The sequence below is a fragment of the Heterodontus francisci genome, chromosome 16 (assembly GCF_036365525.1).
Source record: "Heterodontus francisci isolate sHetFra1 chromosome 16, sHetFra1.hap1, whole genome shotgun sequence".
Taxonomy (NCBI): Eukaryota; Metazoa; Chordata; class Chondrichthyes; order Heterodontiformes; family Heterodontidae; genus Heterodontus; species Heterodontus francisci.
This window is the reverse complement of record NC_090386.1, coordinates 97,444,545-97,458,091: the sequence shown is the minus strand read 5'-3', so window position 1 is coordinate 97,458,091 and position 13,547 is coordinate 97,444,545. Positions and strand designations below refer to the sequence as shown.

Here is a 13,547-nt window from a genome sequence, read left to right as displayed (position 1 = left end):
TATACACAGGGTCTGTTATTCTCTATAATATACACAGGGACTGTTATTCTCTATAATATACACAGGGACTGCTATTCTCTAATATACACAGGGACTGTTATTCTCTATAATATACACAGGGCCTGTTATTCTCTATAATATACACAGGGACTGCTATTCTCTATAATATACACAGGGACTGTTATTCTCTCTGATACACACTTGGGCTGCTCTTTTGGTGTAATATAAAGGATATCTTGTACTCCATAGCTTCTCTCTCTCCTGTCCCCTATCTATTCATCCCCTCTATCCCGCCCCCTCCCTCTCTCTCTCTCTCTCTTGCCCCCTCTGCAGTCTCTTCGTCCGCAGTATCTTATTTTGCTTGCAAGATTCTTTACCGCATTGCTGTGGGGGGTGGGTTGGATTCTGCATTGCGCAGTTCAACACAGTCACCGCCCTCCGCCGCAATAAAAAGCAGCGAGAGGCACCGCCGGCTCCCTGGCAGCAGCGCAGGTAAGAGAGGGGGAAGAAGGAGCCCGCAGCGGCAGGGCTGCATATATACCGGGGGCAAAGCGAATGGCTGAGCACTGGGAGGGATACAATAACTGTACAATAAATAGGGTCATTATTACAGAGAGTGGGGAAACAGATAGAGAGACAGAGGGATAGAGAGAAGGATAGAGACAGTGAGAGGGATAAAGAGAGCGGGCGCAGAATAAAACATCTCCAGCGCAGAGAAATAAAATTAATGATAATTATCTGGATAGAGACAGAAATGGACAGCGGGGATGAGCAAACACCGGGATATAATAAATAATAATTCTAGACAGGAAAATATTTTAGAGCAAGGAAATGGGGCAGGGAGAATGATCATTGTCATTTGGGAGAGAGAATGAGCTTCAGACCGGAGATATATTTAGATCAAGTGTCTCCCTTAAATAAAAACAGGCTCCAATCAGCTGCTTTTAAATATTTTGAGGGTGGCGGGTTTGGAGCTGGGGAAGAGTTTTATTTCAATGCATTAATAAAGATTGCGCCCACTTTTTCTAAAACATTTCAAGGTTGCAAATGTAAATAGATTTGGCCTGAAATGCTTCGACCTTTTCACCTTCTCCCTGGCCGGGAGGAGTCGGAAATTTGTTCTGTTTTATTAATTGGCTTTTACTATTTGTTGCAGCTTCCTCCATCCGCCCACTTTCCGCCACCATGGGCAAAGAGAAAATTCACATCAATATTGTGGTGATCGGTCATGTGGACTCCGGCAAATCCACCACCACCGGGCACCTCATCTATAAATGCGGCGGCATCGATAAGAGAACCATTGAAAAATTCGAGAAGGAGGCGGCAGAGGTAACACAATCCCAGCACAATTTACCAGCACAGCTTCCCAGCATATTTCCAGTACAGCTTCCCAGCACATTCCCCAGCACAATCCCAGCACGTTCCCCAGTCCAGCTACCCAGCAGAAACCCAGCACAATTTACCAACACAGGTTCCCAGTATAGCGTCCCAGCACAATCTGAGCTGCGTCCAAGCACAATTCCAGCACAGCTTCCCAGCATATTCCCAGTGCAACATCCTGGCACAATCCCAGAACAGCTTCCCAGCATGTTCCCAATCCCTGCAGCATATAAGCATTGACCAAACACATTCCCTACATAACTTCCCAGTAGTCACATTCCCAGCATTTTCTCTGCAAGTCTTCCCAGCGTAGCCTGAGTCCCAACACAGTCCCGGCATTTTCCCTGCATAGCTTCCCAGCACAGTCCCAGACTACGCATAGTCCCAACATAGTCACGGTTCCAGGACAGTCTCAGCCTATTCCCAGCATAGCTTCCCAGTACAATCCCAGCACAGTCACAGTTCCAGCAGAGCCTTGGCCTCATACCCTTGAATGTACTTTTGAAGTATTGAGAGAGCGCTTTCTATTCGCTTAAAATATATTCATATATTAAAATGCTTCATGCCCTTCATTTCTCTTTTATGAAATAGGAATTATCTTCAGATGGAATACAAAGATTTTTTTTAAAGCAAGCATGTGGGCCCCACCATTTTGTGCCAACCCTCCAGGAACTGAAGATTAATCTTCAGAACTCTGCTGCGAGCAACTCGGGAGAAAAATCATAGGATGTTTTATTTTAAAAATGGTGTTTTTAATTTTCTTCCTTTAAAATGATTGAAGGTGGGAAAATAGGCTGTTTGATTGGGCGGGGTAGTTGGAAGTAGGAGGTCAGGTAATGAAACTTTCTGGAATCTGTCCAATCACCATTGGAAGCTTGGCACGTACTATGATTGGAACTTTGCTCATCCCACAAACTAAGAGAGCAACCAGCAGCTGTTTTTACTGATATGGTTGGTCACATGGTGTGGTTTGGCAGCTGTCTGTGGAAATGGGCAGGCCAGACAAGACAAGACCGTCACACTCAACATGGAGCCAGTCCTTCAAAATAGCTTTCTCATACCATGTCTCCCCCAGTCCTGACCATTCCAATACTCTCCTGGACCCCCTCCCACCTTCCACTATCCAAAGCTCGCACCAAGTCCCATTAACCCATCACCCACTGTGCTCGCTGATCTACACTGGCTCTCAGTCCGGCAGTGCCTCAGTTGTAAAATTCTCATCTTTGCTTTCAAATTCCTCCTTGGCCTCGCTCCACCCTATCCCTGTAACCTCTTCCAGCCCTCCGAGATATCTGCACTCCTCCAATTCCGGCCTCTTGAGCATTCCCAATTTTAATCGCTCCACCATTGGTGGCTGTGCCTTCAGCTGCCTGGGCCCTAAGCTCTGGAATTCCCTCCTTACACCTTTCCACATTCCTACTTCTCCTGCTTTAAGATGCTCCTTAAAACCCACCTCTCACCTGTCCTAACATCTTCTCTTCCTGTGAATCATCTTGGGGTACTTTAATACATTAAAGTTTCGATATAAATTGTTGTTGTTCTCCTTGGTTTTCATGGTGACACATTCCAGGGTCTGTTTCTATGCAGACTCACTGTGATTGGTCAGGCCTTCCTTGTCCTCAACTCTCCAGGCATTTCAAATATTTTAATGTTCCGAGTGTGATAGGTGGAGGGGTTTAATTTAATTTCTGGTCTGAGTGGTATCAGACACCGTCTATTGTTTTTTTAAAGCTGATATTCTCAGGAATTAACTGTGAATAAAGGGCATTTGAAGCCATTCCCATCAGCATTTGTGGCCTTAATTTCACACACTATATCGGGTGGTTCTATCTGATAGAGGCTCAGAGTTCTAGGCTCATTGTCTTTTATCTTTCACTTGTTTATTTGATCTTGATAGTATTTAAAAATCCTGGGAGTGATTCTTTAGATGTAGAGATTGTCAGAATGTGCAATGAAAATCAATTGAAACGTCACAGAGCATGCTCCAAGCTAAGAGACACCCATTGCTATCTCCCTCTCACTGTCCGAGGTTGAACTTGACTGTTTGCAACCTTGGTGTCATATTTAACCCTGAGATGAGTTTCTGTCCACATGTCTGCTCCAGCCCCATGACTGCCTACTTCCACCTCTGTCACCTCGCTTGTTCCTGCTCCTGCTTCAACTGATCTGCTGCTGAAACCCTCATCCATGCCTTTGTTATCTCTGGACTTGACTATTCCCGTGCTTTCCTGGCTGACCTCCCATCTCCATCCTACATAAACTTCAGCTTATCCAAATTTCTGCCGCCCTTGTCCTAACTCGCAAAGAATTCCCTTCACACATCGCCCCTGTGCGTGCTGACCTACACAGGCTCCAATGTATCTACTAAGCTGTGTGGCTTGAAAGCGACCTGAAAGTGCCTCTGCAGGTTGTATACAAGATTGCATGTGTGTGTGTGGCTACACAATAGCGTTAATGGGCTCGTGCAATTAAACAGTTCGGCTGTGCTCGACGAGAAGAATTATAGGGTATGTTGTTCCAGTCTAGAAACACCTCCATTTTAAGATTCTCATCCTTGTTTTCAAATCCCGCTATGGTCTCGCCCCTCCCTATCTCTGTAACCTCCTCCAGTGCTACAACCTGCTCAAATTGGTGCTATGGCGGTTATGCTACTGGACTAGTAATCCACTGGCCTAGACTAATGATGAGGAGGCATGAGTTTCAATCCCACTACAGTCATCGCACCTTCCCTGAACCCCCCAATATCAACATCCTTAGGGGCTACCATTGACCAGAAACTGAACTGGAGTAGCCATATAAATACCGTGGCTACAAGAGCAGGTCAGAGGCTAGGAATCCTGCGGCGAGGCACTCACCTCCTGACTCCCCAAAGTCTGCCCACTGTCTACAAGGTACTAGTCAGGAGTGTGATGGAATGCTCTCCACTTGCCTGGATGGGTGCAACTCCAACAACACTCAAGAAGCTCGACACCATCCACGACAATGCATCCTGCTTGATTGGCACCCCATCCACAAACATTCACTCCCTCCACCACCGACGCACAGTGGCAGCAGTGTGTACCATCTGTAAGATGCACTGCAGCAACTCACCAAGGCTCCTTAGACAGCACCTTCCAAAGCCGTGACCTCTATCACCTAGAAGGACATGGGCAGTAAATGCACGGGAACACCACCACCTGCAAGTTCCCCTCCAAGTCACACACCATCCTGACTTGGAACTATATCGCCATTCCTTCACTGTCACTGGGTCAAAATCCTGGAATTTCCTTCCCAACAGAACAGTGAGTGTACCTCGCCCACATGGACTACTGCGGTTCAAAAAGGCAGCTCACCACCACCTTCTCAATGGCAATTAGGACTGGGCAATAAATGCCAGATTGTTTTGTTGTTGCTTTCGGGGAGCCATGGGAACTGGAGCTTTTCAGAGAGTCAATTTCTTGCAAGCTGTTTGTCTTCTGTAGGCAACAACAACAACTTACATTTATATAGTGCCTTTAACAAAGGAAAATGTCCCAGGGTGTTTCAGAGGAGTGTAACCAAACAAAGAATTGACATCAAGCCATAACTTTGGTTTGTTTAGGAAACACCATTCGAAGTTCACTGTGGTCATCACATATTAACTGCACACGTTAAAAAGAAAAATAAAGATTTGTATTTATATAGCACCTGTCCCAACCTTAGGACATTCCAAAGCACTTTACAGCCTATGAAATATTTCTGAAGTGTTGTCACTGTCATCATGTAGGCAACACCAATTTGCACACAGGAATCTCCCACAAACAGCAATGTGATAATGACCAGATAATCTGTTTGAGTGATGTTGGTTGAGGGAGAACATAGAACATAGAACAGTACAGCACAGTACAGGCCCTTCGGCCCACGATGTTGTGCCGAACCTATTAACCTACTCTAAGATCAAACTAACTACCTACCCTTCATTCTACTATCGTCCATGTACCTATCCAAGAGTCGCTTAAATGACCCTAATGTATCTGCTTCTACTACCACCGCTGGCAGTGCATTCCACGCACCCACCACTCTCTGTGTAAAGAACCTACCTCTGACATCTCCCCGAAACCTTCCTCCAATCACCTTAAAATTATGCCCCCTGGTGATAGCCCATTCCACCCTGGGAAAAAGTCTCTGACTATCCACTCTATCTATGCCTCTCATCATCTTGTACCCCTCTATCAAGTCACCTCTCATCCTTCTTCGCTCCAATGAGAAAAGCCCTAGCTCCCTCAATCTTTCTTCGTAAGACATGCCCTCCAGTCCAGGCAGCATCCTGGTAAATCTCCTCTGCACCCTCTCTAAAGCTTCCACATCCTTCCTATAATGAGGCGACCAGAACTGAACACAATATTCCAAGTTTGGTCGAACCAGGGCCTCATAGAGCTGCAGCATAACCTCGGGGCTTTTAAACTCAATCCCCCTGTTAATGAAAGCCAACACACCATACGCCTTCTTAACAACCCTATCAACTTGGGTGGCAACTTTGAGCGATCTATGGACATGGACCCCAAGATCCCTCTGTTCCTCCACACTACCAAGAATCCTGTCTTTAAGCCTGTATTCTGCATTCAAATTCGACCTTCCAAAATGAATCACTTCACACTTTTCCAGGTTGAACTCCATCTGCCACTTCTCAGCCCAGCTCGATCCAGGACACTAGGGAGAACTCCCTGCTGTTCTTCAAAATATTGCTGTGGAATTTTTTTTTAAATCCTCTTTAGATGGCAGCCAGGACCTTAGTTTGACATTTAATTGGAAAGGTAGAACCTTTGACAGTGTAGCACTCCCTCAGCACCACACTAAGCTGCTAGTCTAGATTTGGGTTTAAGTCTCTGAAGTGGGACTGGAACCTATAATTTTCCTAGTGATAGGCAAGAGTGCTACCCACTGAGCCATGGCAATAAGAGATTACAAGGGCTGACTCAACATGCGAAGCTGAAATACACCCTCGTTGTAACTTTTTACCACAGATGGATTTCCAAGTTACCTGATTTTAGATGTTAGAATTGGAGACTGGGCAAATCCCCTCTCAACACTGCAGACTGATGCCAATCACCCTACACACAAGATGGACAAGGACTGCTCAGGATGGGGGTTATGCCTTCAGAGAGTTAGATTCTGGCACATTCTATGGAAGGACCCATTCGTCTGTGAGGAAAGATTCAATATGATTAATGGTATAAGTTGAATTCACACCATTCTGATAATAGAAGGGATGTTGAAAGGATACTCTCGTATTTTAGGGTATTATCTACCTACATCTAACACACTTAATGAACATAGGAACATAGCCCCTTGAGCCTGTTTCGTGAGATAATGGCTGACCTGGGACCTAATTCCATAACCTCACCTTCGCCCCACATCCCTGAATACCTTTGGATAACAAAATCTATCAATCTCAGATTTAAAATTAACAATTGATCCAGCATAAATTGCCATTTGTGAAGAGAGTTCCAAACTTCTGACTGTTGACCCAATTCTGCACACTGGACAGTTGCACTGACAGTCCTAATTCCACCATCAAACCACAAGCAGTTGATTCAAAGGGAAATTAATTAATGGCTCCATTCTAAGTTGAACATTCACTTTACTCCATTCTGTAATGTGCTTCCTGAATGGGCAGAGGAAGCAGATCCAATAGTAACGAGAAAGGAAACTGGACAAACATTTGGGTGGGCTAGGGGTAATAATTCAGAGGCCTCACACGGGGGACAGAGATTCAAAGCCCACCATAATAGCTGGTGGGATTTCAATTAATTAATAAAAATAAAATCTGGAATTGAAAGCTACTTTCAGTAATGGTGCCCTGAAGTAATCTTTGATTGTCATAAAAGACCCATCTGGTTCACTAATGTCCTTTAGGGAAGGAAATCTGCTGTCCTTACCTGGTCTGGCCTACATGTGACTCCAGACCCACAGCAATGTGGTTGACTCTTAACTCCTCCGTGAAATGACTTAGCAATTAGGGCAATTCGGGATGAACAACAAATGCTGGCCTTGCCAGTGATGCCCACATCCCATGAAAGAATTAAGAAAAAAAATTGAAACAGAAAAATCTGCAGCAAAGAGTAGAGGAATGGGACTAATTAGATTTGTCTTTCAAAGAGCTGGCACAGGAACAGTGGTTAGAATAGCTCCTTCTGTGTTGTATGATTCTACATCAACAGCATTTTGTTGAACTTTAATGATTTAATGATTGAACATCCACACTGAGTTTCAAAGGAGCCCAATTTGTTATGGACCTCTTTCGTAGGTTAACAATGCTCCTTAGAATAGTTTGATTGTCACAGAGCATTCACACTGAAGACCATTCTGATCTCTTTCTTTGATAAGATGGGTAAGGGTTCCTTCAAATATGCCTGGGTCCTGGACAAGTTGAAGGCTGAACGAGAGCGAGGAATCACCATTGACATCTCTCTGTGGAAGTTTGAGACACCAAAGTACTACATCACCATCATTGATGCTCCTGGACACAGGGACTTCATCAAGAACATGATCACTGGAACCTCTCAGGTAAGTAAAAAGCTTTAAGGAGGACAATGTTTATGTGGATTTCCAAGCAGGGGATGCAAATATTTAATTTTGCCCCCTGATTTTTGTTCCCCTCCCAGAAGCATTTATAATATAGTAGATTGTCCCAAGACACTTCGTAGAAGAGTAGCAGGAAAAATATGAAACTGAGCAAAAGAAGGAGACATTAGGGCACGCGATTAAAAGCTTAGTCAAAGAGGCAGGTTTTAAGGAGAATATTAAGGGAGGAGAGAATGTAGAAAGGTGGAAAGATTTAGGGTAAGAATTCCAGAGCTAAGGGCCCAGGCAGCTGACGGCATGGCCGCCAATGGTTGGATAAAGGAAATGGGGGATGGCAAGAGGCCAGAGTTGGAGGAACGCAGTGCTCACGGAGGGTTGTGGGGCGCAGTTCTAAGGGTGCTAGCAACCTCTGAACCTCACCAAAGTAACCACTCTTTCTGTAGGTATAGACAGTGGGTGTGAGTTGGCTAATGGTTCATAGAGGGCATCACAAACAAGCCCAATTCTATCTTCATGTGACAGTCACATGCGTACTCTCTCCTGTGGGCATTATTGAATTGAAATTAGGAGTGAACCTTGCCTGACCTTTCTCATATCCTAACCCAAGGGTGCTGCATCAAATCATTGAATCTAGTTTACTGTATTTGGTTGTAGTGGTTATGTTACTGGGCTAATTGCTGGCCTTGCCACTGATGCACACATCGCAAGAATGAATGAAAGGAAAATTCTTTCAGAAGAGATCAGCTATAGTCACGAATAAATCAAATTCATCAGAAACTTCTTTAGCCAGAGAGTGGTGAGAATGTGGAACTCGCTACCACAGGGAGTGGTTGAGGTGAACAGTACAGATGCATTTAAGGGGAAGCTGGATAAACACATGAGGGGGAAAGGAATAGAAGGATAGGGTGTGGTGAAGTAAATAGAATGGGAGGAGATTTGTGTAAAGCATAAAACAGCAACGAAGGAAATATTAGGATCAAATGCTTGGACTAAGCTTTAAGCAATGTCTTAGAGGGGAAGAGTGAGGTTGAGAGGCAGGAAGGTTAAGAGAGGGAATTCAGAGCTTAGGGCTTAAGCAGCCGAAGGCAGGGTCACCAATAGTGGAGCGAGGGGAGTGAGAGATGGATCAGAAACCAGAATGTGTGGAGCACAGAGATTTCGGAGGCCTGTAGGGGCTTACGGAGATAGGGTGGGATGAGGCCACGAAGAGATTTGAAAACAAGAATGAGAATTTTAAAATTTGAGGCGTTGGTGGGCTGGGAGCCAATGTAGCTCAGCAGGCATCGTGGTCAGAGAGTGCAGAGTTCAGGGGTCAGGGGGGAACAAGAGCAGGGATCAGAAAGCACAGTGGTCAGCACGTGCAGGGTTCAAAGGTCAGATAGCCTTTGGTTGTTGACTCTCTCTCTCTCTCTCTCTCTCTCCAGGCTGACTGCGCTGTGTTGATTGTGGCTGCTGGTGTAGGTGAATTCGAAGCCGGTATCTCCAAAAATGGTCAGACCCGCGAACATGCCCTCTTGGCCTACACGCTGGGTGTGAAACAGCTCATTGTGGGCGTCAACAAAATGGACTCCACCGAGCCCCCGTACAGCGAGAAGCGCTACGATGAAATCGTGAAAGAAGTCAGCGCCTACATTAAAAAGATCGGCTACAATCCGTCCACTGTCCCCTTTGTGCCAGTATCTGGTTGGCATGGTGACAACATGCTTGAGGCCTCGCCCAACGTGAGTAAAGATTCATCTGATGCCATGTTTAATTTTCTCCAAGAGAGACGTCAGGTTTTCACTGACATCTGAGTCAAGATTTTTCTCCCCAATTTTCTCCTGTCCTGAAGGTACTGACCCATGTTAGGATGCTGTGCTCATCGTCCCCTCTAGTGCTTGTTTGTTTGTCGAGGAGGTTCAGAACTGTGTGGTGAGGTGGAATGTGAGGCAGACAAATCTGGGTTTGGTGTGCATGTTTGTAAATACCTGGAGCGTGGTAAATAAAGGCATAAGTTACATGGGATTATGATATAATTGCAATAACAGAGATCTGGCTCAAAGTAGAGGAGGAATGGGCACTAATATATGCCTGGAGGTCATTCGGCCTGTCGAGTCCATACCAGCTCCCTGTAAGAGCAAATTAGCTAGTCCCACTGCTCAGCCCTTTGCTCTGTAGCTCGACAAATTTTTCTCTTCAAATCTCTTTTGAAAGCCACAATTGAATCTGCTTCCACCACACTCTCAGGCAATGCATTCCAGATCCTAAACACTCACTGTGTAACAAAGTTTTTCCTGATGTTGCCTTCGGTTCTTTCGCCAATCACTTGGAAAAATGAGTTAATAAATGAAAGCCAACATGGATTTGTTAAAGGCAAATCATGTTTGACCAATTTGAATTCTTTGATGAAAGTAATGAAGAGGGTTGATGAGGGTAGTGCAGTTGATGCTGTGTATATGAACTTTTAAATGGGGTTGGATAAAATGCAATGTAATAGACTTGTTTGCAACAATTGAAGCAGTGTGGATATGAAATTGGCTAAGGGCTGAAAAGCAGAGAGTGGTGGTGAATGGTTGTTTTTCAGACTGGAGGGAAGAATACTGTCCTGTTTCTCAGGGCTCAGTATTGGGAGCACTGCTCTTTTTCTTGTATATTAATGACCTAGATTTGGCAATGCAGGACATGAAACTCAAAAACGTAGTAATCAGTGATGAGGATAGTAACAGGAGGACATAAACTGGTGAAAACACATGACAGATTACATTTGATGTAGAGCAGTGTGAAATTTTACTTTTTAAAAAATTCATGGGATGTGGGCGTCATTGCCTCGGCCAACATTTATTGCCCATCCCTAATTGCTCTTGAGAAGGTGGTGGTGAGCTGCCTTCTTGAACCACTGCAGTCCTTGGGGTGTAGGTACACCCACAGTGCTGTTAGGAAGGGAGTTCCAGGATTTTAACCCAGCGACAGTGAAGGAACGGCGATATAGTTCCAAGTCAGGATGGTGTGTGGCTTGGAAGTGAATTTCCAGGTGGTGGTGTTCCCATGTGTCTGCTGCCCTTGTCCTTCTAGGTGGTAGAGCTTGTGGGTTTGGAAGGTGCTATTGAAGGAGGCTTGATGAGCTGCTGCAGTGCATCTTGTAGATGGTACACACTGTTGCGACTGTGCGTCGGTGGTGGAGGGAGTGAATATTTAAGGTGGTGGGTGGGGTGCTGATCAAGTGGGCTGCTTTGTCCTGGATGGTGTCAAGTCTTGTTGAAGTTGCACTCGTCCAGGCAAGTGGGATTATTCCCTCACACTCTGACTTGTGCCTTGTAGATGGCAGACAGGATCTGGAGGGTCAGGAGATGAGAAACTCGACACAGAATTCCCAGCCTCTGACCTGCTCTTGTAGCCACGGTATTTATGTGCTGGTCCAATTAAGTTTCTAGTCAATGGTGACCCCCAGGATGTTGATGGGGGAATTCAGCGATGGTAATGCCATTGAATATCAAGAGGAGAAAGTTAATTCTGTCTTGTTGGTGATGGTTGTTGTCTGGCACTTGTGTGGCGTGAATGTTACTTGCCGCTTATCAGCCTAAGCCTGGATATTGTCCAGGTCTTGCTGCATCTGGACATGGCCTGCTTCAGTATCTGAGGAATCGTGAATGGTGCTGAACATTGTGCAATCATCAGTGAACATCCCCACTTCTGACTTTATGATGGAGGGAAGGTCATTGATGAAACAGCTAAAGATGATTGGGCCTAGGACACTACCCTGAGGAACTCCTGCAGTGATGTCCTGGGGCAGAGATGATTGACCTTTAACGACCACAACCATCTTCCTTTGTTCTCAGTATGACTCCAACCAGCGGAGAGTTTCCCCCCTGATTCCCATTGACTTCAATTTTGCTAGGGATCCTCGATGATAAGCTCGGTCAAAAGCTGCCTTGATGTTAAGGGCAGTCACTCTCACCTCACCTCTGGAGTTCAGCTCTTTTGTCCATGTTTGTGTGGCAAGGGAGATGATAGCAGGGGCTCTGACACAAATTTTCAAATCCTCTCTGGCCACAGGAGAGGTACCAGAGGACTGGAGGACAGCGAATGTGGTACCATTATTCAAGAAGGGTAGTAGGGATAAACCAGGTAATTACAGGCCAGTGAGTCTAACATCAGTGATTGGGAAACTATTGGAAAAAATTCTGAGGGATAGGATTAATCTGCACTCGGAGAGGCAGAGATTAATCAAGGATAGTCAGCATGGTTTTGTCAGGGGGAGATTGTGTCTAACTAACTTAATTGAATTTTTCGAGGAGGTGACTAGATGTGTAGATGAGGGTAAAGCAGTTGATGTAGTCTACATGGACTTCAGTAAGGCTTTTGATAAGGTCCCGCATGGGAGATTGGTTAAGAAGATAAGAGCCCATGGGATCCAGGCAATTTGGCAAATTGGATTCAAAATTGGCTGAGTGGCAGGAGGCAGAGGGTGATGGTCGAGAGTTGTTTTTGTGAGTGGAAGCCTGTGACCAGTGGTATACCACAGGGATCGGTGCTGGGACCCTGCTGTTTGTAGTGTACATTAATGATTTAGACGTGAATGTAGGAGGTATGGTTAGTAAGCTCGCAGATGACATGAAAATTGGTGGTGTTGTAAGTAGTGAGGAGGAAAGCCTTAGATTACAGGATGATATAGGTGGGCTGGTAAGATGGGCGGAGCAGTGGCAAATGGAATTTAATCCTGTGAAGTGTGAGGTGATGCATTTTTGGAGGACTAACGAGGCAAGGGAATATACAATGGATGGTAGGACCCTAGGAAGTACAGAAGGTCAGAGGGACCTTGGTGTACTTGTCCATAGATCACTGAAGACAGCAGCACAGGTAGATAAGGTGGTTAGGAAGGCATATGGGATACTTGCCTTTATTAGCTGAGGCATAGAATATAAGAGCAGGGAGGTTATGATGGAGCTGTATAAAATGCTGGTTAGGCCACAGCTGGAGTACTGTGTACAGTTCTGGTCACCACACTATAGGAAAGATGTGATTGCACTGGAGAGGGTGCAGAGGAGATTCACCAGGATGTTGCCTGGGCTGGAGCATTTCAATTATGAAGAGAGACTGGATAGGCTAGGGATGTTTCCCTTAGAGCAGAGAAGGCTGAGGGGGGACCTGATTGAGGTATACAAAATTATGAGGGACATTGATAGGAAGAAACTTTTTCCCTTAGCGGAGGGATCAATAACCAGGGGGCATAGATTTAAGGTAAGGGACAGGAGGTTTAGAGGGGATTTGAGGAAAAAGATTTCACTCAGAGGGTGGTTGGAATCTGGAACGCACTGCCTGAAGAGGTGGTGGAGGCAGGAACCTTCACAACATTTAAGAAGTATTTAGATGAGCACTTGAAACGCCACAGTATATAAGGCTATGGGCCAAGTGCTGGAAAATGGGATTAGAATAGTTAGGTGCTTGATGTCCGGCACAGACACGATGGGCCTGTTTCTGTGCTGTATAACTCTATGACTCTATGGACCAAGGCTGTTATGAGGTCTGGAGCTGAGTGGCTCTGGCAGAACCCAAACTGAGCGTCAGTGAGCAGGTTATTGCTGAGTAAGTGCTGCTTGATAGCACTGTAGAGCAGTGGTTAGTACCACAGTCTCACAGCTCCAGCG

The 13,547-nt window shown here is 45.4% G+C and overlaps 1 protein-coding gene across 1 annotated transcript in view; it reads left to right on the top strand.

Moving 5' to 3' along the window:
* The first annotated feature begins 390 nt into the window (after positions 1 to 390).
* The window catches only part of LOC137378395 (elongation factor 1-alpha 2), a 29,070-nt gene continuing 15,913 nt past the window's right edge, over positions 391 to 13,547 (top strand). The window contains exons 1-4 of the mRNA XM_068048682.1: positions 391 to 492; positions 1,157 to 1,329; positions 7,726 to 7,905; positions 9,348 to 9,644. Of these exons, the coding sequence (XP_067904783.1) occupies positions 1,186 to 1,329; positions 7,726 to 7,905; positions 9,348 to 9,644 (621 nt within the window). The 5' untranslated portion in view covers positions 391 to 492; positions 1,157 to 1,185. The remainder of the gene's footprint in view (positions 493 to 1,156; positions 1,330 to 7,725; positions 7,906 to 9,347; positions 9,645 to 13,547) is intronic.